The 27,035-nt window shown below is 49.7% G+C and overlaps 2 protein-coding genes across 21 annotated transcripts in view; one reads left to right on the forward strand and one right to left on the reverse strand.

Moving 5' to 3' along the window:
* The window catches only part of Chka (choline kinase alpha), a 48,651-nt gene extending 36,563 nt beyond the window's left edge, over window positions 1-12,088 (forward strand). For 10 of the 13 annotated variants that reach the window (XM_087647257.1, XM_087647327.1, NM_001398586.1 and 7 more), the window contains 8 exons: window positions 3,767-3,900; window positions 4,297-4,401; window positions 5,340-5,398; window positions 7,606-7,693; window positions 8,451-8,559; window positions 9,853-9,959; window positions 10,442-10,523; window positions 11,064-12,088. In XM_087647257.1, the coding sequence (XP_087503383.1) occupies window positions 3,767-3,900; window positions 4,297-4,401; window positions 5,340-5,398; window positions 7,606-7,693; window positions 8,451-8,559; window positions 9,853-9,959; window positions 10,442-10,523; window positions 11,064-11,123 (744 nt within the window). In that variant the 3' untranslated portion in view covers window positions 11,124-12,088. Of the gene's footprint in view, window positions 1-3,766; window positions 4,124-4,296; window positions 4,402-5,339; window positions 5,399-7,605; window positions 7,694-8,450; window positions 8,560-9,852; window positions 9,960-10,441; window positions 10,524-11,063 lie in introns of all 13 variants that reach the window. The other 3 variants (XR_015681054.1, XR_015681055.1, XR_015681062.1) reach the window with 1 other exon arrangement.
* A 1,516-nt stretch (window positions 12,089-13,604) lies between these two features.
* Window positions 13,605-25,326, reverse strand: Tcirg1 (T-cell immune regulator 1, ATPase H+ transporting V0 subunit A3). 8 transcript variants are annotated; one of them, XM_087547834.1, is made up of 20 exons: window positions 25,234-25,326; window positions 22,970-23,061; window positions 22,578-22,656; window positions 21,834-22,054; window positions 21,655-21,743; window positions 21,356-21,482; window positions 21,194-21,276; window positions 20,915-20,974; window positions 20,610-20,822; window positions 20,165-20,309; window positions 16,670-16,809; window positions 16,417-16,574; window positions 16,247-16,337; window positions 15,335-15,453; window positions 15,041-15,254; window positions 14,619-14,750; window positions 14,377-14,484; window positions 14,184-14,301; window positions 13,829-14,006; window positions 13,605-13,746 (listed from the first exon to the last, which is right to left on the reverse strand). In XM_087547834.1, exons 9-20 carry the CDS (start codon window positions 20,733-20,735, stop codon window positions 13,668-13,670), a joined length of 1,608 nt encoding a protein of 535 aa, XP_087403960.1. In that variant the 5' UTR covers window positions 20,736-20,822; window positions 20,915-20,974; window positions 21,194-21,276; window positions 21,356-21,482; window positions 21,655-21,743; window positions 21,834-22,054; window positions 22,578-22,656; window positions 22,970-23,061; window positions 25,234-25,326; the 3' UTR covers window positions 13,605-13,667. The 8 variants fall into 8 exon arrangements, with proteins under 8 accessions (XP_087403960.1, XP_087403944.1, XP_087403951.1 ...); XM_087547818.1 differs by having other exon boundaries at window positions 20,915-21,008; XM_087547825.1 differs by having other exon boundaries at window positions 22,941-23,061.
* Between the last annotated feature and the right edge of the window lie 1,709 nt (window positions 25,327-27,035).

Here is a 27,035-nt window from a genome sequence, read left to right on the forward strand (position 1 = left end):
TTCAATTTTTTTTTAAGTGTGACTTATTTAAACTGAGTCATAAGTAAAGCAAGACAAGAGAAAATGTGTTGGGCGTGAACCAAGATAGTAGAGTACTTGCCTAGCATCTAAACTGTGCTGTAGCCTTTCTTTCATACATAGACATAGTCATACAAAGGGAAATTATATGTGAGAGGATGGAGAGTTGGTCCAGCAGTTATGATCACTGGCTGCTCGTCCAGAGAACCTGGGTTTTAATTCCTAGCACCCACTTGGTGGCTCACAAGTAGAATCTGTTACTCCATTCCAAGAGATTCAACGTTTTTCTTCTGGCCTCTTTTCTTCTGGCATGCATGTGGTACAGACATACAGAGGCAAAACAACTATACATATAAAAATAAATCTTTAACAAGATTTAAAAAATAGGTGCACACATGCACACACACGTCTCACCGTTTTGTTGCCACTTAAACGTTTCCTCTTTCACCTTATTCTTAGCCTCTGGGGTCTTTTTTTATGGGATGGAGCAGCATTCAAGCTGGAACTCCTTATTCTTCCTTCTTGTCTCCATCATCCTCCCTCTTCCCACTGTTTAAGGTTTCCTTCATCCCATTTTGCTGCTCTGGCCCAGTTCTTGTTTCCAAGGTGTCAGTATTTTCCTTGACTTGTCATGGGGCAGCTGCTGCTGCTATTGTTGTTGTTGTTTGCCTTGAGAAAGGATTTCTCTGTGTAGCTTGGCCGTCCTGAAACTCACTTTGTAAACCAGGCTGGCCTCAAACTCACAGAGATCTGCCTGCCTCTGCCTCTGCCTCTGCCTCTGCCTCTGCCTCTGCCTCTGCCTCTGCCTCTGCCTCTGCCTCTGCCTCTGCCTCTGCCTCTGCCTCTGCCTCTGCCTCGAGTGTACCACCTCCCAGCTAAATGTTTTTGTTTTGTTTTGTTGTTAATAAATGTAGTCTTTCTGGAACTCCTCCATCATCCTTGTGGATATATATTGAGCTGTGGCAAATAGCATCTCAGCCAGGTGACCTTGTGCTGGGTCCTGGGTCCTATCCATTGTGGGAAAGGACAGCCTTGTATACAGTAATTCTCATAGGCAGCACCATGAGTCAGGGCAGAAAAGAGCCACTGTGACTCTTGTTTTTACAGAGCTTACATTGAAAGAGACAGGAAATCTTTCTTCTCCTCTTCTTCCTTTTCCTCTTCCTCCTGGGAAATCTTTCCTCTCTTCTCCTCTTCCTCCTCCTTCTCTTCCTCCTCTTTCTTTCTTCTTCTTTTAAATTGTTTTTTTTTTTTTTTCCCTGTATAGTTCCTGGAACTCATTCTGTAGAACAAGCTGGCTTCAAACTCAAAAGATCTACCTGCCTTTGCCTCCCAAGTGCTGGGACTGAAGTGTGCCACCACTGCTGGGCTTAGATGGAAAATCTTTCATCAAATCTCCAAAGGGAGGGAGAAGGGAAACTGGTGACCAAGGGAGACTCGACTGACCATATAAGCCTTTAGTTTCATGTAAAGAACCCATAGACACAAATGGATGTAGAAAACTGTTGAGACTCAAAGCCTTGCATTACAGTGAAGCCCTTGCACTGAACCCCAAAACATAAAAATCTTCTTAGGACATGTAGGACACAGTGGAACACTCCTTTAATCCCAGCACCTGGAAAGGAGTGGCAGACTGATACCTGAGTTGGAGACCAGGTTGGTCTATATAGGAAGTTCCAAGCTAGGTAAAGACTGAAAATTGAGGCTCTGTAAGTAAGTAGTTCCTCAGGACTGTTGTACAAAATGGTATACATCTGTAATACCAGCACTTGGGAGTTGAAGGCTGGGACCTTCATCCTATGCTACATTGGAAGGTTTAAGGCAGCCTGGGCTATATGAGACCCTGTTGTATTATTTTTTTGTCCTTTTAAATATGTATCTTAGCTCCTTTTTTTCCTAAATAGGCATAGTCATCCAAATTAAAAAAAAAAATTTGAGTCTCACCAAAAACAAAAACAAAAACAAAAATGCATAGCACATATGGTTATGTATAGTACACAATGCTTGATAACTAATGAGTGGGTTCCTTGCTTATGTGCTGTACTTTTTATTGTCGTATTATGAGTGTATTTCTTCTACATAGAAAAGAAAATGTTGGGCTGGAGAGATGGCTCAGCAGTTAAGAGCTCTGACTGCTCTTCCAGAGGCCCTGATTTCAATCCCCAGCAACCACATGGTGGCTCACAACCATCTGTAATGGGATCTGGTGTATCTGAAGACAGCTACAGTGTACTCGTATACAAAAAATAAATAAGTAAATCTTAGAAAGAAAGAAAGAAAGAAAGAAAGAAAGAAAGAAAGAAAGAAAGAAAGAAAGAAAAGAAAGTGTTAAGCCAGACTGGTGACTCACACCTGTAATCTCAGCAGGCTGAGGCAAAAGGGTAACCCTAAATCCGGGGCCAGCCTGGGCTTCACAGTTGAGATGCTGTCTAAAAACAAGCAAGAAGGCTAGACATAGTGGTGCATGCCAGCACTCAGGAAGCAAAAGTAGGATGATGTTTGTTTTTTGTTTTTTTTTAATAATTTTTTTTCTTAAGATTTAATTTTATTTTATGTATGTGAGTACACTGTCACTGTCTTCAGACACACCAGAAGAGGGCATCAGATCCCTTTACAGGTGGTTGTGAGCCACCATGTGGTTGCTGGGAATTGAACTCAGGATCTCTGGAAGAACAGCCAGTGCTCTTAACCTCTGAGCTATCTCTCCAGCCCATAGGATGATCTTTGTACTTGGAGGCCACATCCTGGTCTACATAGTCAATTCCAGGCTAGACAGTGAGACACTGTCTTAAAGCAAGCAAAGAAGTTTCCTATAATGAATGTGTTGTGTTTGTGTCAGACTCTCATAGTAGCTAGAGAGGAGTGGCCCTGAATCTCTTGGTTACATCATTTTTCTTTTGTGCTTGATTTAATCTTGTGCTGTTTTGTTCCTTGCAGCCCTAGGAGCAACAGGTTAAAACCATATATGGTCCCCAGCTCCGAAAAAAAGAACCACAAAAAAAAAAAACAAAAACAAAAACAAAAAAAAAACATACATGGTTTAGCCGTGTGATAGGTTTAAACTGCCTAGCTTTGTTAATAAGTACACTGTGTTGTTGCAGTAGCCTAAGGACATGTTTCTGGGAGTACTTTTGATAAGTGTCAACACAATGTCTACAGGCTAGGATTTGACCTCCATGTCTGATACCTGCTCCATATCAACCCATACAGCAGGGGCAGTGGTAGCCCTCTTGAACCTAGGGCCTCTCTGATAGGAAGATGTTCAGCTACCAGTTTTAACAAGTGCTGATGTCAGCTGTAGCTGTAGAGATCTATCACATGTCACAAGAGAATGGTGTGTTTTGCTCATTAAAGGAGGAATTTCCTCAGGTTCTTAATGAAATGGACCGGTTCCTTGTTGTACACCCTGCTCTTCATTGTACACTCTTCTCAACGTATACCATGCTTCTCTATAGACGTACCATGGCACTTACTGGGTATCACCTGTGGAGATGCTGTGTCTTTCTTTTTTTGGGACTCACTATGTTAAACCAGACTGGCCTTGAACTCACAGACCTGTTTGCTGTTGACTCTTGAGTTACTGGGATTAAAGGCATGCACCACCATGCTGGGCTACTTAAGAAAACTTTGTGCCCTGGGTGAGACTTTAATAACTTACCTTAACTGGTTCCTGTTTCTAAAGTGGTGTGGTCTTAGTACAGTTGTTAGGTTGCATGTGTAAATGACAGTTCCTGATTCCTGTTTCCAGAGCCGGCGATTGGACACTGAAGAATTATGTTTACCAGATATTTCTGCAGAAATAGCTGAAAAAATGGCCACATTTCATGGTATGAAAATGCCATTCAATAAGGAACCAAAATGGCTTTTTGGAACAATGGAAAAGTAAGTGTTGAAATTACTTGGTCCTCATCACTCTTACCCTGGTGTCTTTGGCAGTAACAGAAGTGAGTGCTTCCCTTCATCTGCCAGGGTGGTCAGAGACCCCTTTGGTTCACTGGTGTGCATGCCATTACTTGTGATGTATGTCTCATGATTAAGTCTTTCTTGCATGTATCAATCAATTCCTGGACCAAGAATGAAGACTTGTTTGCAAAATTGCTATCAGGTGGGTGGGTGGAAAGCTGGTTCCCCTGAGTACTGTAGGCCCAACCACCCCTCCCTCTTTCCTGGAAACACTGGGCTTCCTTGGTGCTGGGCTTGTCTAGAGTTGGGTGCTTGAGTGAGGCCTAAGAATACACCTGCTCAGCTTAGCACTGGTCTTTGTCCTTCCTATGGCAGATACCTGAATCAAGTACTAAGACTTAAATTCAGCAGGGAGGCCAGAGTTCAACAACTGCACAAGTTCCTCTCTTACAATCTGCCTCTCGAGCTTGAGAACCTGAGGTGAGTATAGCCTTCTGTCCCCTATCCTGACATAGTAAGCTCGTCATCTACTGAATTAATGCTCTCTTAGTAGTAAGTCCTGGTGAACAGGATGGATTGAACCTGGCAGTCTCTCTCTCTGAGACAGTGTTTCTCTGTATAGACTTGCTGTCCTAGAACTCACTTTGTTGACCGCTAGCCTCTGTCTCTGTCTCTGCTGGGATCAAAGGTGTGTGTGAGAGGGCAGGGTAAATTTGTCTTTAAAAGATGTTATTTTTATTGTCAAATCTGAACTCATGAACTCAATTCCTCTACAAGTAAGTATTCAGCTTAATCACTGAGACATATCTCCAGCCCTGAAAGTCCAAGGTCAAGTGAGGTTTTTAACCTAGAACAGGAGGGATGGGGGGTACGGGGGTAGTAGGCCAGGGAGATGGTAGGCCAACCTTAGCTTTGGCAGACATTGAAAATTTTGAGATTGGTTTCTGAGCAGAACCCCATATTGTGTCCTTCTGGTGAGGCTGGGTGCAGGCCTGTGTGCTATGCCATGTGGAAATGGTGCCAAGACCTTTAGAACTCTTGCTTTATTAGGACAGAAAGCAACTGTCTAGTTAGTTCTATGCGTGCTGTGAAGGAACCATTCTAGGGGCATGTAAGTCAGTGGTTAGGCTCATGAGGAGCACTTGTATGTTCTGGGATAGCAGAGGACACAGTAGTCCAGTAGGGAAGAGCTTGCAGTGCAGAGAAGTTGAGTGGGTTCTCTGCTGAGACATACAGTGACACGTGGTCCTAGATGTGTGAGTGTGCTGTGCTGGAAGGCAGGCTTGATGTTGGTCACACGAGTGTGAGTGTATCCCACCAAATAGGATGGGTGTTCGTGAGGCTGCTCTGTGCTAGCCATGAGAGTATGCATGCACCTTACTGAATTAGATAGGTAACAGTGGGGCTTTCTTTTCCAGGTCATTGCTGCAGTATACTAGATCCCCAGTTGTGTTTTGTCATAATGACTGTCAAGAAGGTAAGAATTGCCATGGCATGCTAAAGACGAAGCCTGTGTAAGACTCTTGATGTATGTGTGTGAAGCATGCAGGATGACAGCACAAGTATACTAAGTACATTGAAATAAGGTGCAGCTAGCAAGTGAAGTTTAAGTGCAAAAATGAGCTAGAATTTTATACCAAAGAAAACCTTCTAAACTATAGTTAGAAAAGCAAGTTCTCAAAAAATGAAGAGTATTAATTATATTTACAATATTAAAAATATATATATTAGAAAGATCTGAAAAAAATTTCTTTAAACTGGGAATTGGGATGAAACCACATGTACCTGTTTGTGTATAACTCCTATGGTAGATAATCCTACTTTAGCCTACAAAGCAGCCCAAGATTGTGCAGGCTCTATGCAACTTACTTAGAACACCTTCTCAGAAAATGCCCACACACCACTGGAGAAAATTATAGTAAAGTATATGTTGCTCTTAAAGAATTTTACTAGTTTTTTTCCCCTGTGTCTTAGTTAGGGTTTTATTGCTGTGAAAAGACACCATGACCAAAGCAACTCCTTTTTTTTCTTCTTTAATTTATTCACATTACATCCTAATATCAGTCTACCTCTCTTTCCAGTCCACCCCACACCCCCATACAACTCCTGTCCCCATTTCTCCCACCTCTTCTTCTTAGAGAAGGGAGAAGCCCCGCCTGGGTTTTGCCCCACCTTGGTACATCAAGTAACTGCAGGACTAGGCACATCCTCTCCCACTGAGGCCAGAAAAGGCAGCACAGTTAGGGGAATGGGATTCATAGGCAGGCAACAGGTTCAGGGACAGCCTCTACTCCAATTGTGGGCAACCTGCATTTAGACCAAGCTACACATCTGCTACATATGTGCAGTAGGGGGCGTAGGTCCAACCCATGCTTGTTCCTTGGTTGTGGTTCAGTCTCTAGGAGTCTCCAAGGGTCCAGGTCATTTGACTCTGTTGGTCTTCCTGTGGAGTCCATATCCTCTTCTGGTCCCTTAATCCTTCCCCCAACTCTTTTCCAAGACTCTTGTAGCTTCATCTAATATTTGGCTGTGGGTCTCTACCTCTGTTTCCATTGGCTGCTGGGTGGAACCTTGAACTCAAGAACTCTGGAAGAGCAGTCAGTGCTCTTAACCATTGAGCCATCTCTCCAGCCCCTAAATTGGTTTCTTATGAAGACTCCTCATCAATAAGTTATTAATTTGAGTCAAAGTATTTTTCTGATTAGCTGATCATGGCTTGCCCAGCAATGGGGAAAAGCAGGATATACAGGAAAGCTACAGCTTTGCCTGTTAGCCACAGCCTTCTGGTCCTGATGGTGATGAGGTGTGCAGAGCATCATTACCAGAGAGGAGTCTGGACCAAGTCACTTGTCTGATTGATGGCCAAGTGTAGAAAAAATAGAAATGACGGTTGCATTTATTTATTATACAATTTTGGGTGTCTTTCTCCTGTTCTTGTTTTCATTGTCATTGGAAGCAACAGGAATATGCTGCAAAACCTAGAAGTTACTTTTATCAGAAACCTTGGGGGAGAGAGTAGCCAGAGTTAGCAAGGTATGGAGCTCCAGGCCCTCTCATCCACTCCTGAGCTGCTGAACACACTAGACTGACCCAGGCAGGTTGGCAGTCACCCACCTGCCTTGATTCAGTGCTGGAGGAAACATCATAGAGCCACTCATTGTCCCTGGTCTTCTTGGGCTGGACAGCAAGCAGGAACAAATTATTTGGGTCCCAGTTGGGCAGTAGATGACAGCAACCCAGTTCCAAGATTCTGGGACATTGACGTAAGGAAACCAGATGTACTCTTTTTTTTTTTTTTTTCTTTTTTTCGGAGCTGGGGACCGAACCCAGGGCCTTGCAGTTGCTAGGCAAGCGCTCTACCACTGAGCCAAATCCCCAACCCCCCAGATGTACTCTTAACACACACTGTGTGAGGTTTTTGGAAAGTACTGCTCCAGACAGTAGTTGAGGAAGTCTGGCTATGCTCTGAGTTATGCAGAGATCCTAGAGACAGAGACTAGGAACAGGTGGTCCTGGAGCCTTCCTGCTTAGAGCCAGGCCACTGCCATGACAAAACTTGTACTCTGTATGCCCATGATGTCTTTAGAACCAAAGCTGAAATCATTTGATGTAAAAATCACACTCTGCTGCCCAAGGGTTGAGCCTTGTGTTATAAAAATGCCTTTTCACCCAATTTTTTGGTAGGTAATATCTTATTGTTGGAAGGCCAAGAGAATTCTGAAAAGCAGAAGTTGATGCTCATTGACTTTGAATACAGCAGTTACAATTACAGGTAATGTGTTATAGTCAAATTCCAATTTCAGTGTCATTTCATTATTATGATATAAAGCAATTATAGGCTCAAACAGCATACTGAGCAAAAAAAGCTTCCCCACCAAGAAAGGTAGCTATTTGCCCCTGAGGCAAATCAGCCTTTCTATGCAGTTAGAGCAGGCACTCACAGCAGTTTGCCACTTCCTCTGGGCTGCCAAGATGGTTCTCCTGACAAGAGAACTGATTACCCCAGAAGCAGTGTACTCAGGTGCCCAAGTAGCATTCAGGTAGCACCTTTGGTTCTCTGTCTGCTGTGGTTCTGATGCTTACCCAAATTGGCTTTCTGTGTCATTAAAGCTACCATACATATTCCTGTGTTGGGATAATTTCTTACCCAGTAAGCCCATATAAAAAACACGACCATTTATTAACATTTATAAGCTATATGCCTAGATTGGACAGATCTACTCTAGAAGCCTACTTTGGGGATCAGAGATCCCATTTAAGGTTCATTCAGCTTTTAATAGACTTTTTATATGTATGTATATGCATTATGTATGTGCCCATGAGGGCTCTTGGCGGCCATTAGATTCCCTGCAACTAAAAGTAGCAAGCAATTGTGAGCTGCCTGACATGAGCCCTTTGCAGGAGCAGCAAGTGCTCTTTCCAATTGAGCCATTTCCCCAGCCCTCATTTAGCCTTTTCCCTTTCTGCCCTGGGAACCTGCAGGTCCTGCAGCATGCTTCATTCCTTGACGGCATTGCTCTCTCTTTCAGGGGATTTGACATTGGAAATCATTTCTGTGAATGGATGTATGATTATACCTATGAAAAGTATCCTTTCTTCAGAGCAAACATTCAGAAGTATCCTACCCGAAAACAACAGGTAGGAGACTCATTTGTATTGATAAGTTAGCCAGGGTTCACACGGTTAGGATTACACGCTCATCTTTCTCATTTACTTACTTACTTATTTAGCTAGCTAGTTAGTTTGTTAGTTAATTAGGTTTTTCAAGCCAGGCTGTCCTAGAACTCAATCTGTAGACTAAGCTGGTCTCAAACTCCAAGATCCACTTGCCTCTGACTCCTGAGTGCTGGGACTAAAGGCGTGCTCCACCATCCCTGGTACATGCTTGTTTTTAAAAGATACACTGTTGGGGCTGGAGAGATGGCTCAGCGGTTAAGAGCAGTGACTGCTCTTCCAGAGGTCCTGAGTTCAAATCCCAGCAACCACATGGTGGCTCACAACCATCTGTAATGGGATCTGGTGTGTCTGAAGAAAGCTACAGTGTACTCGTATACATAAAATAAATAAATCTTAAAAAAAAAAAAGACACACTGTTTACTTATTAAAGAAGAAACAAAACAAAACGTAAAGCACTCCTGTGTGGGTGTTAGCTAGGGATGAACTCAGGGCCTCCTGCATGCTAGACTGAGTATTCTGCTATACTACTCAGACATCCCAGGTTCATGATGGTCTGCTTAAATTATGGAAGCTTAGGAAAACTATTTTACTTATATTTAAAAACATTATTTTGCCTGGGCCTAGATGACACATGCCTAACTGCTGGGGCTGCTTAGAAGGAAGAGAGAGAGGGGAAGAGGATTATGAGCCCAGGCTGCACAGCAGCACCATGCATCAAGTGGAATGCTGCAGGATGGTGGCTCAGATGATTCCTGTGAGGACAGGTGTGAACAAGCCACTGCTCCAGATCAGTCAGGGAACATCTTGAGTCTATGGAGCCAGCAGTCCATGAAGAAGCTTCAGGAAGCAGACTGTATTCCAGGGTCAGCCTTTCAAATGGGAGCTTGCAAAGATGCCAGACAGTATCATTACTCTCTTCTGGTCACCGTGTAAGGCTGTTGGGGATGAACTTGAATATGCCCAAAGCCAGGCAGCCTTATGTGAGGGTCAGGAGGAGTAGGGGATGATGGGTCTGCTTGGGGTGAGGAAAGGGCCTAGGCTTGTTGGAAGAGAAGTTAGATCCATAGATGGGTAGCACCAGATTCAGAGCTGTCAGAACAGCTGGGAAGAGTTATCAGACAGGCAGAGGTAATGGTAAAAGACAGCGCTCAGACTGTAGAACAGTGCAAGTTTAAGGCAGTTACTTTCTAGTTACATTTTTTTCTGAGCTGTTGAAATAATCATCCATCCTAACATAGTTAATTCTTTTTTAAGCTCCATTTTATTTCAAGTTACTTGACTACATTCCAAAATGATTTTGAAAGCCTCAGCAGTGAAGAGCAGTCTGCTACAAAAGAAGACATGTTGCTTGAAGTCAACAGGTAAGCTTTTCCTTGCTGTGTGTTGGCAAGTATAGCCAGTTGCCAGTCAGTGGTGTTGGGTGTGTGTCTTTGCAAGGAGAGGCTGGATGGTGACATGACTGTACTCATCTGCTACTTGAACTTTAGCAGGAGCTCTGGAAAGTGTGGGTGACTGTGGGCTACAGAAGCCTGCTCAGGAGCACTTCCTGCTGAGTGCATAGGGCAGGTTTTCAAGAGCTACTGTCAGCTGGCGGTTCTGTGTGCTCTCTTGTAGCAGAGCATGGGCACCCCAGGGTCCCGGGTTCCCTGCAGCTGGGTATATTCACACCAGTAAGTATTCCCATGGCTGGCTAGAGGTGAAACGACTCCAGTCCCCTTACATATAGTCCCACAAAAGGGCCAAGGCAGCACGCATAGCATAAGAAAGATGTCTGATAGCATGGCTGGGGTATAAGATGACCTCTTTGGTTCCCTGACTGACCTTTTCACTTTTGTGGTTACAGATTTGCCCTTGCCTCTCATTTCCTCTGGGGACTTTGGTCCATTGTACAGGCCAAGATCTCATCCATTGAATTTGGGTACATGGTATGTTTCAGGGGCAGTTCTTCCAACTATGGTGTGGGGGCTATGGTGTGTGAGCTTGATTTTGGCGCTGGATGACCTGGTGGCACTGGGGCATGTAGCTCTGCAGGTCCTTCTCAATGATGTTACAGTTGCCGTACTCCAGGGCCATAGGAGCTGTCCTTGTCCTTGACATAGACTCTTTCTTGGGACAGGTCCCTCTTATACTAAGATGACTGTCCTTTAGGTTGGAGGTTTGGTAATGATGCCGTGAGGCAAAGACAGGAAGTATTTGGATATTTAAAGCAGGTTTTGAAGTCATAGAGTTGGTTCAGCAGGTAAAGGCATCTGCCACCAAGCTTCTTGATGAGCAGTCTAGTACCTACATGGTGGAAGGAGAACCATCCCTTGCAAGTTGTTCCTTGACCTCTACACATGCTCTGTGGCACAGTGAAATCAGAGACACAGATGTGGGTTTTGCTGGCATGGTGGTCCACAGCAGCACTGAACATCAGGTCAGCCTGGCTGTGTAGTGAAGTACTTACTGTGTTTGGTATCTCCCAGGAATATGCCCAAGCCAGGTTCGATGCCTACTTTGACCAGAAGAGGAAGCTTGGTGTGTGAATGGATGGCTCCACTCTTCACCACTGGACTGCAGGAGGTGGCTGCACCAGGCCCTCAGTGGAGCGCTGCTGTGACCACTGCCCTGGGCAGAAGGCCTGGACGTCTCACTACTGAGCACCGATGTGTATGATACTACAGACTATATTAAAGTGGAGTAACATTTCTTTCATCTTTGTTTACACTCTCACTAGGACTCTGAACCATGATTGGAAGCAGAAATATAGTGTGATAGTGCAATAGCTCAGACCCCGCCTAAGCGGGAGGCCTTTCAGCTACATGGCTACAGCTTCAGCCACTTAGGCCCCAGCCAGACAGAGCAGTGCTGTGTGGGTACTGAGTGCTGACTTAGGATATTAATGTGCTGCAACACGTTCATGACCAGGCTTTGAAGGTGACAGTCTGACAATGTGTTGGAGACACTCTGAAGGGCAAGTGAACAGACATACTGTGAAATGGCTCGACAGGAGGAGCCTGAATTGTGGGGTCTGTGGAGGCAGCCAGCTGTTTCTGTACAGGGTACACTTGACTATGGGTATGCATCTGCAGGCAGTAGCTGCAGCCCTCCTGTGCCTGTGTACACATGACTACAGGGGCCAGTGTCACTGACTGGCCATAACTGCAGTGTCTCCTAACTGGGTGTGCTTTATGCTTCAGCTTCCCGGGGAGGAGCAGTGGAGCCAGCTTCCTCACCCCTTCTTGCCTTCTCTCTGCCTGACCTGGAACTTGGGCTTTCGCCCATTGCCCTCTGAAGCTGCTTCCCATCTGATGTCACTGGGAGACAGCAGCTGTATGTGTGGGGTATTGGGGTGCAGGTAGATTAGAGCTGTGAAATCCATGTACATTAATACCCAATGGGATAAACCTAGAATTTTTTTTTTTTACTCTGAACTCTGAATTGTTTTGTGCACATATTTCTGCTACCACCGAAACTGTATTATACAGATAAATAAACAACTTGAAACTTATTCTCAGGCTGTTACCCTTCATATGTCTGTCAATGTCTTGCTCTCCACTAGCACACACGTGGAAAAGCCACATGACTAGTGCCAGGCTGGGCATCCTCCTCATCACACCTCATTCTCAGCAACACCACATTTTTTGGTATCCCACTGGTCTCCAGACAGCAAAGGTCCCTGGGATTTGCTGCCCTTCCTGACTGAGCCTCACTCTGCTGCTCTGTCAGGAGTCAGGCCCAGTCAGCAGCAGAGGGAGCTGCAGCTGTTCCTGTTGCTCTGATCAACCAAGCTTCAGCAAGAATGCTGCATGCCAGCACTGTTTACATGTTACACGACCTTAGAACCCTCCACTGAAAGATAGGACAGCAGTGGCGATGACTTGCTTATTCTTGCCCTGTCTCACAGCGGCTTCACTCCAGCTGACTCTCAGCTTGTCTAATGAAATAACAGGCATGAGGACCCCCCCCGCCATGCTTCTCTTAAGCGTTTTTATTGTTTTTACACGAGTCCAGAAGTCCAGAGGAGTAGGGTGCTGTGGAGCGGAATCATAGGCCAGTGTGAATGGCCCAGTGAGTGCTGGGAAACAAACCCAGGCCCTCTGCAAGAGTAGTCTAGGCTCTTAAGGTCACTGAGCCCTCTCTCACTCACCCACCACCTGCTTTTCCATAGCTTCCCATTTGTGACAGTTATTTCCTGCTCAAATGAGTGGGGATCAGATCCATCTTGGTCTGATCAGTCACACCTGTAAGTGGTCATCACTGCCAGGACAGAGCTTGTTGGTGTTATGGTATGCTGTTCCCATGGCAACTGAAATAGCCAGTCTAGGACGGCAAGCTTCAGAGTTCGGACAGGCCTGCTAACTCCTTGGGGATTCTCTGCACTCATCTGCCCAGCTCTGTAATGTTTCTCTTAGCTTAGTCTGCCAAGCATGTGAAAGTGCCTGAAAGGCACTATTATTTCCAACCCTGCATTCAGTGTCTTCAGCAGGACAGTCTACAACCCTCCCAGCAACTTGGCCAGGGTCATTGTGGCTCGCTATGCCCAGAGCAGCTCTGGCCTCAAAGCAGCCTTTGTTGCTGGGGCCTTCAGCTGCAAGAACTACTTTGTAACTTGGAAAACTTGAGCCTCTGGCCTCTGACATGCACTGGCTATGTATATGCCTCCCAGCCAGAGGGAGTGAAAGAGGCCACGCCTACCTCAACCAAGCATGGAGGACCTTAATAAGGACTTCAGGGAGACAAAGCCTGAAGTCAAAGCCAGTTGCACACCTCAAAAGTGGGAACCTCCTCCCACCTGACTGGAATCCACTCTCACGAAACTAACTGTCCCTTTTGTCCCCCAAGAGTCTGCAGATTTTTAACACAGCTATCCCAGCAATTTCTAAAGGCTCAGATCCTAAAACAGTGCCTCCTACCCTCTACCTCCCTTGAAGGATGGTCTAAGTAGATGTCATCTTCAGAATCTAGAGCTGTGACCAGTAAAGTGTCAGTCTAACCCTGGTACCCCAGAGAGGACAAAGGCAGAGTTCCTGGGCCAGCCAGCTTTTTATTCCTGTCCCATTTTGAAGAAGCAGGAATCGAAGTAGGTGCTAGTCACTGTCCACAGTGAAGGCGAAGGGGCTGAGCTTGTAGCCGGTCCCTGAATAGAACTTGTTCTGGAACTCCACCCTGGGTGTGAGAAAGGGGCCAGTGAGAGGAAATCCACCCATCCCATCCATGCCCAGGCTCATTACGGGGGTGGGGTGCTCACCAGTGCAACCGCAGGGCATGTAGGAAGGCTGAGAGCCCCTCCATCACTAGCAAGATGGCCACAGTCAACACAGCAAAGGCAGCAAACACAGGGACCAGCACCACAGATGCCACACCAATCTCTCGGCCCATGCCTAGGCCTATGCGCATCACCATGGCCCACAGGACCTCAGACAGCTCTGCACACAAATAGGGGCTAGTGAGGTCTATTGAGGTCAAGGGTGAAGGAATGCCTGTCACGCCCCCACCCCAACAGCATTCCTGAATCCTTGCCCCTAGAACTGCTGAGGCATCTCTGTAGGACAGCCCCATTTGACTAGGTAGGCTATTGAGGCCCTGAGAGAAAGGTCACTCACGAGCATGAGCCAGGCTCAGGGCCCAGAGACGCAAGTAGGAGGCTGTGTTGGAGATGCAGCCCAGGCAGAACTCAATGGTGTGGATGGCTTGGTGCATGAAGATCTCCGAAGGGACAAACTGCACGGTAAGAGACCATGAGACAACATGGTCTGAACTGGCAGCCCTCCCCCAACAAAGTACTATACCACCCACCTCAGCTTCTTCATCTCCTGAGCTCCCAGCCTTCTCCTCATCAGGGCTCCAGCTGTTCTCCAAGGTGGAAGCATCCGGGGAGGCCAGAAGCTTGTCACTGTCCTCATCCTGAGAACAGATAACATCAACAGCTCCAGCCCCTAGAACAGCCCATGCTACCCACCTAGCAGCACAGAGCCTACAGGGAAGCAAAGGTCACTTCCCATTCAGCCTTCCTTCCCTGTACTCCTTCCTCCTCCTACCTGTCTGCCTGCTGTAGGCCTTCTCTGAGTGTTTCTTCGGTGGTGCTGGCGCAGAAGGTACAAGGGTGTGCCCAGCAGCAGGATAGGAACTGTGGCCAAAGCCAGGACCACCAGCGCATACTGTACCACTACCTGTGTGCAAGAAGGGAAAAGCAACCATGCACAGGGCATGTAACCAGTCACTTGGTATGGTCATACTGATCATTGGGAACTGTAGTCCCTCCCCCAGGGACCTCTAAGAAAGGACTTCAGGTTCCCAACACCTGAGACCCAAATTTTAGTCCATTGGCTCTGACATCACCGTCTGGCTGTATTCTGGCCCACAACCCATTTTTCAGATGGCTCTGTAGCTCCTGGTGACCCAGTGCCTGAGGTAGGAGGTCCCCAGTGAAAGAGTCAGCCATTCTATATCCCTAGCCTACCTGCCCGTGGAAGAGCAGCCGATTGGTGGGGTTTTGGGAGAAGAGGAACATATTGATGAAGTGAATGAGGATACTGGGGGCCGAGGAGGCGCTGGCAGCTGAGACGTAGAGCCACTTGTAGACAATGAGGAAAACAAGGTAGCCAAAGAGGCCCAACAGGAAGATGAGCTCAGGCACGGTCTCCAGCAGTAGCCGGTGGGCCTGGCCAAAGTGCCTGTGGGAACAGAGGTCAGAGCAGCCTGGACCCACAAGGACACTGCCCACACCCTTAGCTCACTGGCACCCTTAGCTCACACATGGTTGAAGATGCTGAGGAACACCCCAAAGGCCATGTGTGTGACCCCAAGGATGACAGACATCTTCATCTTGAAGGAGTTGAGGAAGCTCAGGTGGTTGGTGGCCAGGCTCCAGATCTGGGGTAGTGGGAGAGGTGAGCACACTGTAGTCACAGTTTTGCCAGGAACCCCCCCTCCCATGTTTCATCACCCCCCCCTCCCATGTTTCATCACCCTGCTCCCCTGACAAACCCAATTCCAGCACCCTAGTCACTAGTTCTAAGGGACTAGTTCTAAGAGACTAGTGACTAAGGTAGCTCAGGCACCCAAGCCTAGGCTCCACTCTCATCTGTTCAATAGGATAATGCTATATGGATCAGTTGTTTCCCACCTAGTGGACTGCTGTTTTGTTCTAGGTTTTTTGTTTTTTCTTTTTGTTTTAAGATTTATTTATTATATATGAGTGCACTGTAGCTGTCTTCAGACACACCAGAAGAAGGCATCAGATCCCATTACAGATGGTTGTGAGCCACCATGTGGTTGCTGGGATTTGCACTCAGGACCTCTGGAAGAGCAGTCAGTGCTCTAAACCACTGAGCCACCTCTCCAGCCCATGTTCTAGGTTTTTGTTGGTTTGTTCTGAGACAGGGTTTTATGTAATGAGGCAGGGCCTTGAACTCTTGTATGCAGCTAAGGGTGCACTTGAACTCTGATCCTCCTGCCTTGCATCTCCCAAGTGTTTGAATCATACTTGTGTCCTACACTCCGTCTGGATACTATTTTTATAGGCCTCTCTGCTTGTGTGCCAAGCCTGGCACCCAGGAAGTGCACAGTGCCACCTGTCAAAGGGGGGTAGCAAACAGGTGGAGCTGTGGATCCCTAGCCAGCCTTCCCAACTGCCCCCTTCACATGCACCAGCGCGCCCACTTACCGGGTCAATGCCGAAGGGATAAGGTCCGAGGAAGACACCAGTGATGTTAGGGTTCAGGGTAAGCATGGGGTGCTGGGACAGATACTCGTCACTGCAGCAAAAATAGATAATGTCAGAGCTGCACAGTGGGCCAGGGGCCCTGGGTGGGTAGGGAGGGACATAGGTCCTACCTCCAGCCTGACTGGTTGGCCATGGCAGCCACACTCCAGCCTGAGGGGAAAATAGTGGTGGCTCGGCTGAAGCACTCGTTGTAGATGAAGCCCGTGTAGATGGAGAACAGACCCATGAGCAGGAGTAGGTAGCGACCCCCAAAGAAGGTCTGCCAGATCTGGGGGGTCAGGGGGAGACAGTGCGCTGTTTAGCTCAGCTCACGGCTGCTCAGCTCTTGTGCCCTATCCCTTGTCAGGTATGGATGGTTCATACCTCATTTTGCGTGGTCTTTACAGCTGGTTGGTTCTCAGTGAGGACCATAGCCAGGGCGAAGAGAAACATGAGCAGTCCGTGGCCCACATCGCCAAACATCACAGCAAAGAGGAAGGGGAATGTGATGATGGTGTAGGGAGCTGTAGGCACACAGAATACAGTCAGGCAGTTCCCGTGGGGGCTGGGGATCTGCTTCCTTGTCCGAGTTGCCACAGAGGCCTCCCAGGACCAGCCAAGAGCGTGTGCAAGGCAGGGACCACTCGGCATATTTCAGAGTCTACAACTGTCAATCTATGCCACCCAAGGCTTGTGGTTTAAATTTCCTCTGCCCATTTCTCCAAAACGGAGATCTCGGTGCCACCTCACAGGGTTATTATAAATGCGTGTCGTGGGCAGGCCTGGCGGGTGACAGGCTGTGGACCTAGGTCTAGCAGTTCTAGCTACAGTCAGTTATTTAAAGATAAGGCAGCTACTGAGTGGTCCAGAATGGTCTTGAACTCCTGCTGCGTTCCTCCCAACTGTTGTTTTCTGTTTATGTGTGCATATGCTCATGTAGATCAGGGAAAACAATGGGTCAGTCCTGCATTTTGAAACAGCACTTGTCCTTAGCCGGGAACCTCTCTGAAAAGGAACTACCAGGCTCCAGCCCACATCTCACCACCACTGGAATTACATCCATGCACTGCTGAACCTACGTGGGCTTTGGAGACCTACACTCAGGTCTTCAGGCTCTCCTGGCCTAACCGTTCCCTAGCTCTGTTGCAAGGGGAGGGTATGCATGTGTGCAGCCTGGGATAGCTTACTGTAGGAGTTAGTTCTACTCCTATACAGGCCCTGGAAATTGAGCTCAGGCTGTCAGAATTATTCACAAGCCTTTACTCGGTAACCGTTTCTCGGGTTCTGAATGTTATGTTAGGAAGATGTATAAGCCTAGCATAGTAGCTCATACTTGTAATTCTAGAACTCAGGAAGCCAAGGCAGGAGGATTGCCATGAACTCAAGACCAACCTGGGCTACAGTGTAACACCCTGTCTCAAGGCAGGGCTAATGGCACACACCTTTATTTAATCTTGGCACTCAAGATGCAGAGGCAGGAGAATAACTGTGTGTTCCAGGCCAGCCTGGTCTAGAATGAGTGCCAGGACAGCCAGGACTACACATAGAGACCCTGTCTCAAAAGTCCAAGACCAAAAAATAGAAGAAGAAAAAAAGACGGTCTCAAAACTACAAAACAAACCATACACACACACACACACACACACACACACACACACACACACACACACACACACACTAGCCAAAAAGAAGCTGGAGAGTGAGTTCAGCTAGCAGGTAGCCCAGTAGTGCACAGACCAGACCTGATGATCTCAACACTTGGGAGGTGGCGTTCAAAGAAAGATCAGAAGCCCAAGGTCATCCTTGGCCACACAGAGTTTGAGGACAGTCTAGGATCAATGAAGTCCTGTCTCAAAAACAGAACAGCAAAAAAAGAGAAGAAAAAGAAAGGAATAAAAGGAAGGAAGGAAGGAAAGAGGGAAGGAAGGAAGGAAAAAGCAAAACAAAGCAGGAGAGGGGCAGACGGAACAAAAGCTTCGCAGACAGACGAGCATCCCAAGTGCCGAGACCAGAGCCCGTGGGATCTGGTGGGCACTCCGGAAGAACAAACTGGGTACTCAGTCTCTGGAATTAGAGTTGGGAGAAGGGTTCCAGTGCACAAGAATAAGTAGGGGCCGACTGTGACCCCTTCAGGAGCCACACTGTCATCCTACTGCCCAGCTGTCGTAAAGAGTGAACTTTAACCCTATGTTTGGTGTCCTTATACAGAAAGGGACAGGCACTTGAACACAGGAGAAGGGAGAAGAAAGACCACATGGCCATGACAGCTGTTCACAGCCCAGGAAAAAGACCCCGAACAGATTTCCCCTAACAGTTGGAACGGTGCAGCTGACGCCCCACTTGACCTCAGACTTCCACCCTACATTTCTGCTAACTATGTTTAGACAACATCTAGTAGCACAGGGCTTGCCATGTGAAGGGACCCCAGCCAGCCCATGCACGGCAAGCATGGCTCTGGCAGGCCTTCCCCTCCTTCCCCCTGCCCCTTGGTCTTGCTAAACACTGTTAGATTGCATTCTCTCTCGAAGCTGGCCACCAAGGTCTATTCCCATGTTTGTCCACTCCATCCTCCTACAGCTGACTACCGAGGTCCAGCTATCAAGTGTTGAAGTCCAGCAATCGAAAGCCCCCTTTGGGTCACCTAATTAACACAGCCAATCAGAATGGTTTCCCCATTGTACCTTTATAACCTGCCATTTTCCTATGGGCCGCATCTGTCTCCTCTATCCAGAGGTAGCCCTTTGCTTGCAGTCACCCCACCCCCTTCCCCTTTCCTCATCCTCTATCTCCATCTTTGTCTCTTCGTCCACGCCTTTTGTCTCTTGGGACAAATAAATCTTTTTTGTGCTGAGAACTTGGTCTTGGGATGTCCTGAGCCAATACAGATCCTTTCACTGCGCAGCTAAGGCTGACCTAAGATCCCTGCGCCTGCCTCTGCCTCAGGCATTTACACCACACCCAGCCATCTCTGCTACCTAGCCACCTTCTGAGGAGCCACAACGCTTTACTGCAGTTGTTCCAGCAAACAGCACCCTCCTTCCCCAAGGGCTGGCAGGGGACAGCTACCATGAACACATCGTGGCAGTCCTACCTGCATTGGAAGGGCTCGGATCAAGTCCAGGATGCTGGTTCTGAGGCACTGAAGGGCCAGAACCTTTCAGCCGGCATCTACGTGGACTCAGACTGGTACAAAGGCCCACGCTTTTACTGCAAGCACTTTGCCCGCTGAGCCTTGAACTCTCTACGTAGCTGAAGAGGCCTGAATTCTTGATCCTCTTGCCTCTACCTCCCAAGTGCTAGGATTATGGGCTTAACCACCATGCTCAGTTTATGCTGAGGATTGAACCCAGGGCCTCATGAATCCATGAGGCAGGCGCTCTATCAACTGAGCCACATCCTCATCCTATCGATTTCAACTTCATAAAAACAAGAACAATGCAGCGTGGCCAAGTAAGCCACAATCGAAGGCCGGCCTGGGGCCTATGACCACCACTAGCCTTCCTAACACTCCTGAGGTTTGTACTATCGTTCCCATTCCACAGACCAGGAAAAATGTGACCCACAGAAACTGAGAAACTCATCAAAACAAGTGAGCTGGACTTTACGTCACTCCCAAATCTGTTTTCTGAACTTTCCAAGCTGGTTCCCTGTGGATTTAACAGCTGAACAAAGTGTAAAATCCCAACTGGGACTAGGGTACCCAATAGCCTCCCAGGAGATTGAGTTGGGGACTACGTCTCTGTTACAAAAGTGTGGAGTGGACCCAGCTCCTACCCCTCTCAAGGTTTGCACCCCAAAGGCAGGGGCCTAACTCTCAAGGTTTGTATCCAGACAGAGGACAGGAAGGCTGGCCCCCATCGCAGGAGCAGTGGATCTTACCAGGGTTGACTTCCCTGTATCGGCCCACACCATAGGCATCCACAATGCCCTGGAAGCTGGAGGTGAAGCGGTTGGTCCTGATGAGAGTTGGAGGCATGTCCTGGCAAGGGATACGGTGAGCCACAGCACTCACTCCTTCCTCACTCTGGGGTACCGAGGCAGAGAGACAGAAGCTAATGCTAGGGCCTGTAGAAACCCTGCCCCTCCCTCTCAGGCCCAGCTGAGATGGGGACTGTAGAAGGTAATTTCTGGGTCGAGAGTGGGGTGGGATGGCATGGGGGAAGTTGGTCAGCCCCACCCTATTCAAGATGCCCTGGAGGAGGAGGCTCCAAGGAATCTGTACCCATCCTTCAATCCCAGAGCAAAGGTAAGGTTCTAGAAGCTTGAGGAGAGACTGGAAGCAGAATGAGTTAAGGCAGGGAGGGAACAAAGCCCGGATGCTCACCGAGCCGCTCTGCAGCGCCTGCTGTACAGTGGGAAGGTCCCTCGTGGCACACCAGACCTCCGCAATGAGGCACTTGTGTGTGGTGTTCACACTGCACTGGTTGAGGGTCAGGTACACGGCCTTCATCTTCCGGATCTGCACCTGCCCTGGGGGCAGCAGCTGCTGCACCCGGCCCAACACCTGGCTCAGGAACCGTTCTGTCTCCCCCAGGACCTGGGGCCAAAAAAAAAAAAAAAAAAGGTAATGAATCGAATTGAAAGGCATGGTGAGGGAGCTAGCAGGGGTCATGTCACAGGGGCGCTCACCTCCTGAAGCTCCTGGCTCTGCTGCTGCAGCTGCTGCAAGGTCCTGAGCCGGGCTTCCTCCTGCTCCAGGTACGGGAAGACATGACAGTGAAAGCTGAGGAAAGATGGGGTAGTGCAGGTCAGTGGAAATAACCAGGAAGAGCTGAGGGCAGGACAAACTTGGTGACGGTGTTATCAGGGGCCTGGGCCACCCGGGACCAGTAATATCTATCTGGGAGCCTGAAGTGGCTATAGGTTGGACACCTGCAGTGGCCAAGGGACCCTGCACTTGTGGCTCACCAGTCTGTGATCTTCCGAACCTTCTGTCCGATCTGCTCACCCCAGTAGGAGATGACAAAGGTCATCCAAGTTGCAGGCTCACCCTGAAAAAAACAGGTTCAGTTCCTCTCCGGAGCCCTGGCTCCTCCCAAACGGCCCCAACCCTGGCTCCTGCCAGCTCACCGTCACCGGGTCCTCCAGCTGCCCCTCAGTCTCCTTAAAGCTGGCAATGAGGAAGCCGCGGCAAGCTCTCCAAAGCAGGCGCTCCAGGGCTGCAGCCTTGCAAGGCTCCACAGCACCTGCCACAAAACTGCAACAGAGCTGGAGGGGGACTGCAGCCTCCTCCCAAGCCAGCTCAGTAGGAAGCACCCACAGGGAACCCCCCCCCCAAACACAACAAACAGAGACTCAGGGGCCAAAGGGTCCCTGTCTTTGGTCAGTGCCCTCAGGCTGTCAAGAAAAGACAAACTGCCCCCACTCACTTGACCTTCAGGTCTGCATGTGGCCCTGGGGTGGCTGAAAGCAGGGGTGTTCTCTCAGTGGTGGGTCCCTCCGTATGGACAGCTGCCATCTGGTCACCAAGAGACATTGTGAGGCCCGGCCTAGGTTGGGTTTGGCATATGTATCTCCTGTCCCCATCCCTGCCCTGACTGTGGCTGACCGGAGGGGCGTGGCTCTGGCCCAGCACGGCTGAGTGGAGCTGTAGCTGGTGCAGCTGGGCCCGAAGTGCCTGTTGGTTGCCTCGAACATCCCGAAGCTCCTGGGCCAAGCGGTCCGTTTCCTCCTGGATGCGCAGCAGGTCTCGGGGAGGTGGTGCTGGCAGTGTCCCCTCGGGTGGGGTCAGTGTCAGGCCTGCCCGCTGCACTTCTTCCCGCAAGAAGGCTAGACACAGAAAGGGTGGCAGGGAGGTTAGGGGAAGCCACACAGAACATGCCAGCTAATGTCTACTGTTAGCCAAGAGCTGCAGACATGTAGGGAGATCCCAAACGCCTATCAAATGCCATGACTAATCTGCTGAGTCAGGACTCCAGAAAAATCCCAGGCTAAACTGCTGTTTCAGAAGCTCTGTTCCCCCTGTTCTGTCCTCATCTCTAACGTAAGGAAGGACTTCACAGCCTTCCATTCCAGCGTCTGCCCACCCCAGTCCATGTAGGCAGAAAGCCTGAATTGCGGCTCATACTCCAAGGCAGCCCAGCCTTAGGTCCTTGGCTCCACCCACCCAGAGTCAACCTTGGCTCCACCCACCCAGAGCCAAGTTCGTCCTGCGGATCCCGGCAGTCCCGCCTGCACCTCCCTTCTCTGCCTTCCACCTGGGTAGCTGGGACACTTCCTTTCAGACCAAGGCTGGCTAGTGCTCCTTCCAAGAAGCTAGCCAGCCTGGAATGTGGGTCTGGGTCCAACTTACTGAAGGTCTTCTCCAGCTCCTCGCAGCGCCGGACCTCTACCACGAAGCGTCTCTGGAAGGCACTCACCGATTCGTTGAGCTGTGATGGATACACATAGGGGTCAGAATCTCTGGGAGGGGCCTAGGAACTGCTCTGGGATCTAGGTCTGAGGCACCTCCTCCAAAAGTTGCTGGGTGCCCAGTGAGCCTGAAGTGACCAGCTGGAGCAGACTCAACCCCGTGCCAGAGAGGGCATGAGTAGGCATGAGGAGGGCACCAGTGCTGGAAGGGAGGGTTGGGATGCTTCCACGGCAGGCCAGGGGGAATCACGGGGCCTTTCCTGATGTGGGTTACCTGCCCAGGGCTCTGTCCCACCCCACTTACGTCTCTAAACTCCACGAGGCCCAGCTCACCCAGCTGGCTCACACAGTTGTAGGCAGATGCTGTGGGCAACAGGAGCTGGACCAAGGCCACCTCTTCACTCCGGAACATGGAGCCCATGATCCTTAGAGCAGGCAAAAAGGTTGGCTAGGAGCTAGTTCCAGGCAGGCATCCATACGCCTCTTCCCACTCACTGGATTGACAGATGGGGAAACTGAGGCTCCGAAAGAAGTAATGGGTACTGAGGTCGACAGAAAGTCAGTAGCCTGAGAAAGCATGGAGCAGCCCCATGACCCTAAAGCCTACCATAAGCTGTTAGCCTTCCACTGCCTCGTTGCTCCAGTCTATCCCAGAGACCACCGTTTGCAGCACTGTATCACCTCTCTGCCTGTGTCTACTGGAGACCCAGCTTAGCCCTGGGGCCAGAGGCTCCAGTCCTGAGGCTATGACAACAGACACCAAAAGCTGCTGAGCTGTCTAGCCTGCTTCCCTACACACGCAGTGGGTGGAAGGCTCTCTAAGTTCCCTGGGGCTAAAATCCTGAGGGAGAGGATTGGGTGGGGGTTGCCTTAGGCTACCCGGCTTGCTGGCATTGCCTGTGGGGCTGGGAAGTCCGGTGTTGAAACCAAGAAAGTGAAACTGTGAAACAAAGGGCAGGAAGCCCTGGTGGCCTAGCTCCAACCCCAGCAGGCACAGACACATCCTGGCTGGAGAGTGGACTCCAATACTCTCCCTGGGCCAATGCCTGCTCTGTAGCTATTGCTCTTCAGGGCCAGGGTCCTGGTGGGACATTTTCCTCAGCTCTTAAACTGGCGTTGAGGGCTGGGGGACACAAGTGGGAGCACACATTGAGAGGAACTTTAGATACTAATATGGGCCCAGCTTGCTGCCTGGCTCTGCCCAACTTCCTCCCTAGGCCTGGTTTACTTAAGGGGAAACCACAGTCCTGTCCCCAGCCTGGAAGAGGAAAGAATCCAGAGGGTGGGCAAGGGCTTCAGAAGAGCCAGGCCCTACACAGGCAAGGGTGAGCAGGAAGGGCTGGGTGAAGAGGGCCAGGAACCAAGTCTCTAGGGTCCTCCCTGAAATGTAACCAGCTGTGTGACACTGGGTAAGTCACTTGCCCTCTCTGGGTCTGTTTCCTCTTTGACAGAATAAAATTTGGCCACCCCTGGCAGGAAAGATGTGAGTGGGGAGGTGAACAAAAGATGAGTTGGGGATTTAGCTCAGTGGTAGGGCGCTTGCCTAGCAAGCGCAAGGCCCTGGGTTCGGTCCCCAGCTCCGAAAAAAAGAAAAGAAAAGAAAAAAAAAAAAGATGAGTCTCCCTACATCTTACTTCTATAAACACCCCTCCCCCCAATGCCTAGTGGACACCCCAGCCTTAGGATTTGTTTGTTTGTTTGTTTTTCAAGATAGGTTTCTCTGTGTAACCTTGGCTGTCCTGAACTGGCCTTGAACTCATGGATGAGCCTGCTTCTGCCTCCTGAGTGCTGGGATTAAATGCCTGTGCCACCACCACTCCTACCCCAGCCTTATCTTCTAAGTGGGTCAACCCAGGTTGAGTAAGGTGAAGTCTAAGGCCATATGGCCAAGGAACCAGACCAGAGAGGGGTCTACCCAGACAGAGGAAGGCTGCTCTGACCTGGCATGTCCCACCATGTCCCAGCACCATAACCACCAATACAGGGGTGCCCCAGACAAGGAATGCTAGCCAGTAAATGCAAGACAAATAAAAGTTGCTCCACACTCCCTGCAGAGAGTCCACACTATGCACTGTGATGTTAAAGGTCCTGTCTCCTGCCTCACCAGGACATCTGCAAGCTAGACCCACACACACCATTCCTGCTCTGGCCTTCCCCCTCACCACCCCCGCCCCCGGAAGCCCTGAAGGTCTGCCTTACTCCTGCATCCCCTTTCCGAGTCTTCTTTCGACCCTTGCCTTTTCTTCCAGCCCCTGCTCTTCAGAGGATGACAGAACGAGGAGAGGGGCTGGATTCTGCCTTGAACCGGGACAGCCTCCGTTTCCTCATCTGTAGAATGGGTCCCTCCCACAGAGCCAGACGCAGCAGGGGGCTCCTTGAGCTCAGACTTGGTGAGGCGAGCTCTGAAGTTGCCCGGAGTTAGTAATCTATCCTCTGCTTCTCCTTGCGGCCTGCCTGCACCCCACACAGCCTAACACGGGCGCGTGGCCGCTGAGTTGCCTCCACCCGGAGTCGGGCGGGGAGACTAGACCCTTGTCCAGGCGGAGAAAGCGGTTGGTAAGCAGGGCTGGGGCTCCTCAGTTTAGCAGGATACTCACCTACGTAGACTCGTCTCTCAACTCAGGACTTAGGATCTGAGCCCGCCCGCCCGCCGGCCTCTGCAGCTCACTCCAGCTCCGAAATACCAGAGTGGGCGTGGCCTGTGACGGTCCGCCCACTGCCCGCCCCCGCTGAGTTTGGGCGCCGGGTGGGGGTGGGGGCGAGGGCGGTGGATGAAATGGTTCTGGAGGTCCCGGAATCGTTTAATCCCGGGGATTGGGAGATAACCGACACCTGGGATGCCAGGTAGGACTTTAAGGATAGGTAGGCCACCTTCAACTTCCTGATGGGTCCTAGCACGTACAACAAGCTGCTTAGCTATTGTGCAAGATCTGCTGCTACCCAACCTCACCTAGTTCAGGCTGGGTAAGCGTGAGCCCACTCTTTGGGTCCCTCTCCACTGGCAGCAGGGTGTTGGTTGGGCCAGTCTCTGCTGAGGAACTTGCTCCCAGGAGACTGGAGACTCTCCAGAAGTGCCTCAATCTCCTTCCTAGCCCTTGGAGTCTGGAAACTGAGATTCAGGACCATTTAGCTGTTTGCACTTTGGACAGGCTGGACTGTAGCCACTGGGGACCAGAGGGGCAAGGGGCCCCTCAGCTCTGCTGATCCTTGGACCCCATTCAGTAAACAAGGGCCCTAGTGTGTGTGGGCCCTAGTATGTGTGAGTAAAGAATGGGAGCCTAGGGCAACCTGGAAACTGAGTCAAAGTGGGTAGGTATCCTCAGAAAGCAGGTATGGCACAGGTCTGATCTGACTTGGTGTGAGGACCCTCACACAAGTACACCAGGGGGCACAAGTCAGTGCTCTTCACTGTGGGGGAACATACAGGGCTACAAAGCTGTCATGGTTGCTGTGGTAGAAGTGTACATTAGAATATGAGAACCAAGCCACCAGCAGCAGCCTGTGTGTGTGCGTGCTGTGTACGTGTGTGTACATATGTGTGCGTGTCTGTGTGTGTGTGTGTGTGTGTGTGTGTGTGTGTGTGAGAGAGAGAGAGAGAGAGAGAGAGAGAGAGAGATGTTCACCTAACACCCACAGGCAGGAGGAGTCAGAGCTGCACAGCTTCGCTGGGACTGCAAACTGAGAAGCTGGGGCCCCCACAGCAGCCTGGGCAGGGACTCAGTGGGCAAAGGGGATGTAGCAAGAGGCAAGGCCAGCTCAGAGGCAGCGGGACCTATGTCATTCCCTTGTGACTGTCACCCCATAGCAGGCTTCCTGTTCCCCAAAGGATATTCTGACCTTGGGGGTTACTGGGTGCAAGTATGTGCAGCTACACTCCCCGTGCAAGCACACGTGGAGGCCCGAGGCTGACAGCAGATGTCTTTCCTCGGTTGCCCACCGCCTTACTCATTTTTGATACGGTCTCTCACTGAACCTGAAACTTGCCATCTTGATTAAATTTGGTTAGCCAATGACTCTGGGATCCACGAGACTCTATCCTCCAGCAGTGGCCGCACTGAGCTTTGATGTGCAATCTCAGGATAAGAACAATTTATCACTCAGCCCCTACCCAGCTTCCTCCTGAGGCTCTCGATGGACTCTGGCCTGAAGCCAGAAAGGATCCAAGTTCAAACAACTGTGGTGATGGAGATCTGAGAAGACAGAAGACTGGACCTCACCTCTCAGACACCCGACACCAATGGGGACAACAGGCCCGTGGTGTGGGAAGGCTGTGGGGAGAAGCCCAGATGTGTGATATGGTTCTGGGTACTGTTGCCCACCACAAAGAGGCCCAGTAGCTTGGAGCCATAGAGGAAGGCTGGGCTCTGCCTTTGCCAGATTTTGCGGGCAGGTGAGCCAC

This window comes from Rattus norvegicus, chromosome 1 (genome assembly GCF_021556685.1).
Source record: "Rattus norvegicus strain SHRSP/BbbUtx chromosome 1, alternate assembly SHRSP_T2T, whole genome shotgun sequence".
NCBI lineage: Eukaryota > Metazoa > Chordata > Mammalia > Rodentia > Muridae > Rattus > Rattus norvegicus.

What these genes read in the sequence shown, in the direction of transcription:
- Tcirg1 (XM_087547816.1), bottom strand. Translation starts at nt 23,057, where the DNA reads ATGGGCTCCATGTTCCGGAGTGAAGAGGTGGCCTTGGTCCAGCTCCTG. An exon ending in GCCAACCAGTCAGGCTGGAG is followed by an intron (nt 16,338 to 16,416) that starts GTAGGACCTATG and finishes TTTTTGCTGCAG; the next exon opens with TGACGAGTATCTGTCCCAGC. An exon ending in GGCCTACAGCAGGCAGACAG is followed by an intron (nt 14,485 to 14,618) that starts GTAGGAGGAGGA and finishes ATCTGTTCTCAG; the next exon opens with GATGAGGACAGTGACAAGCT.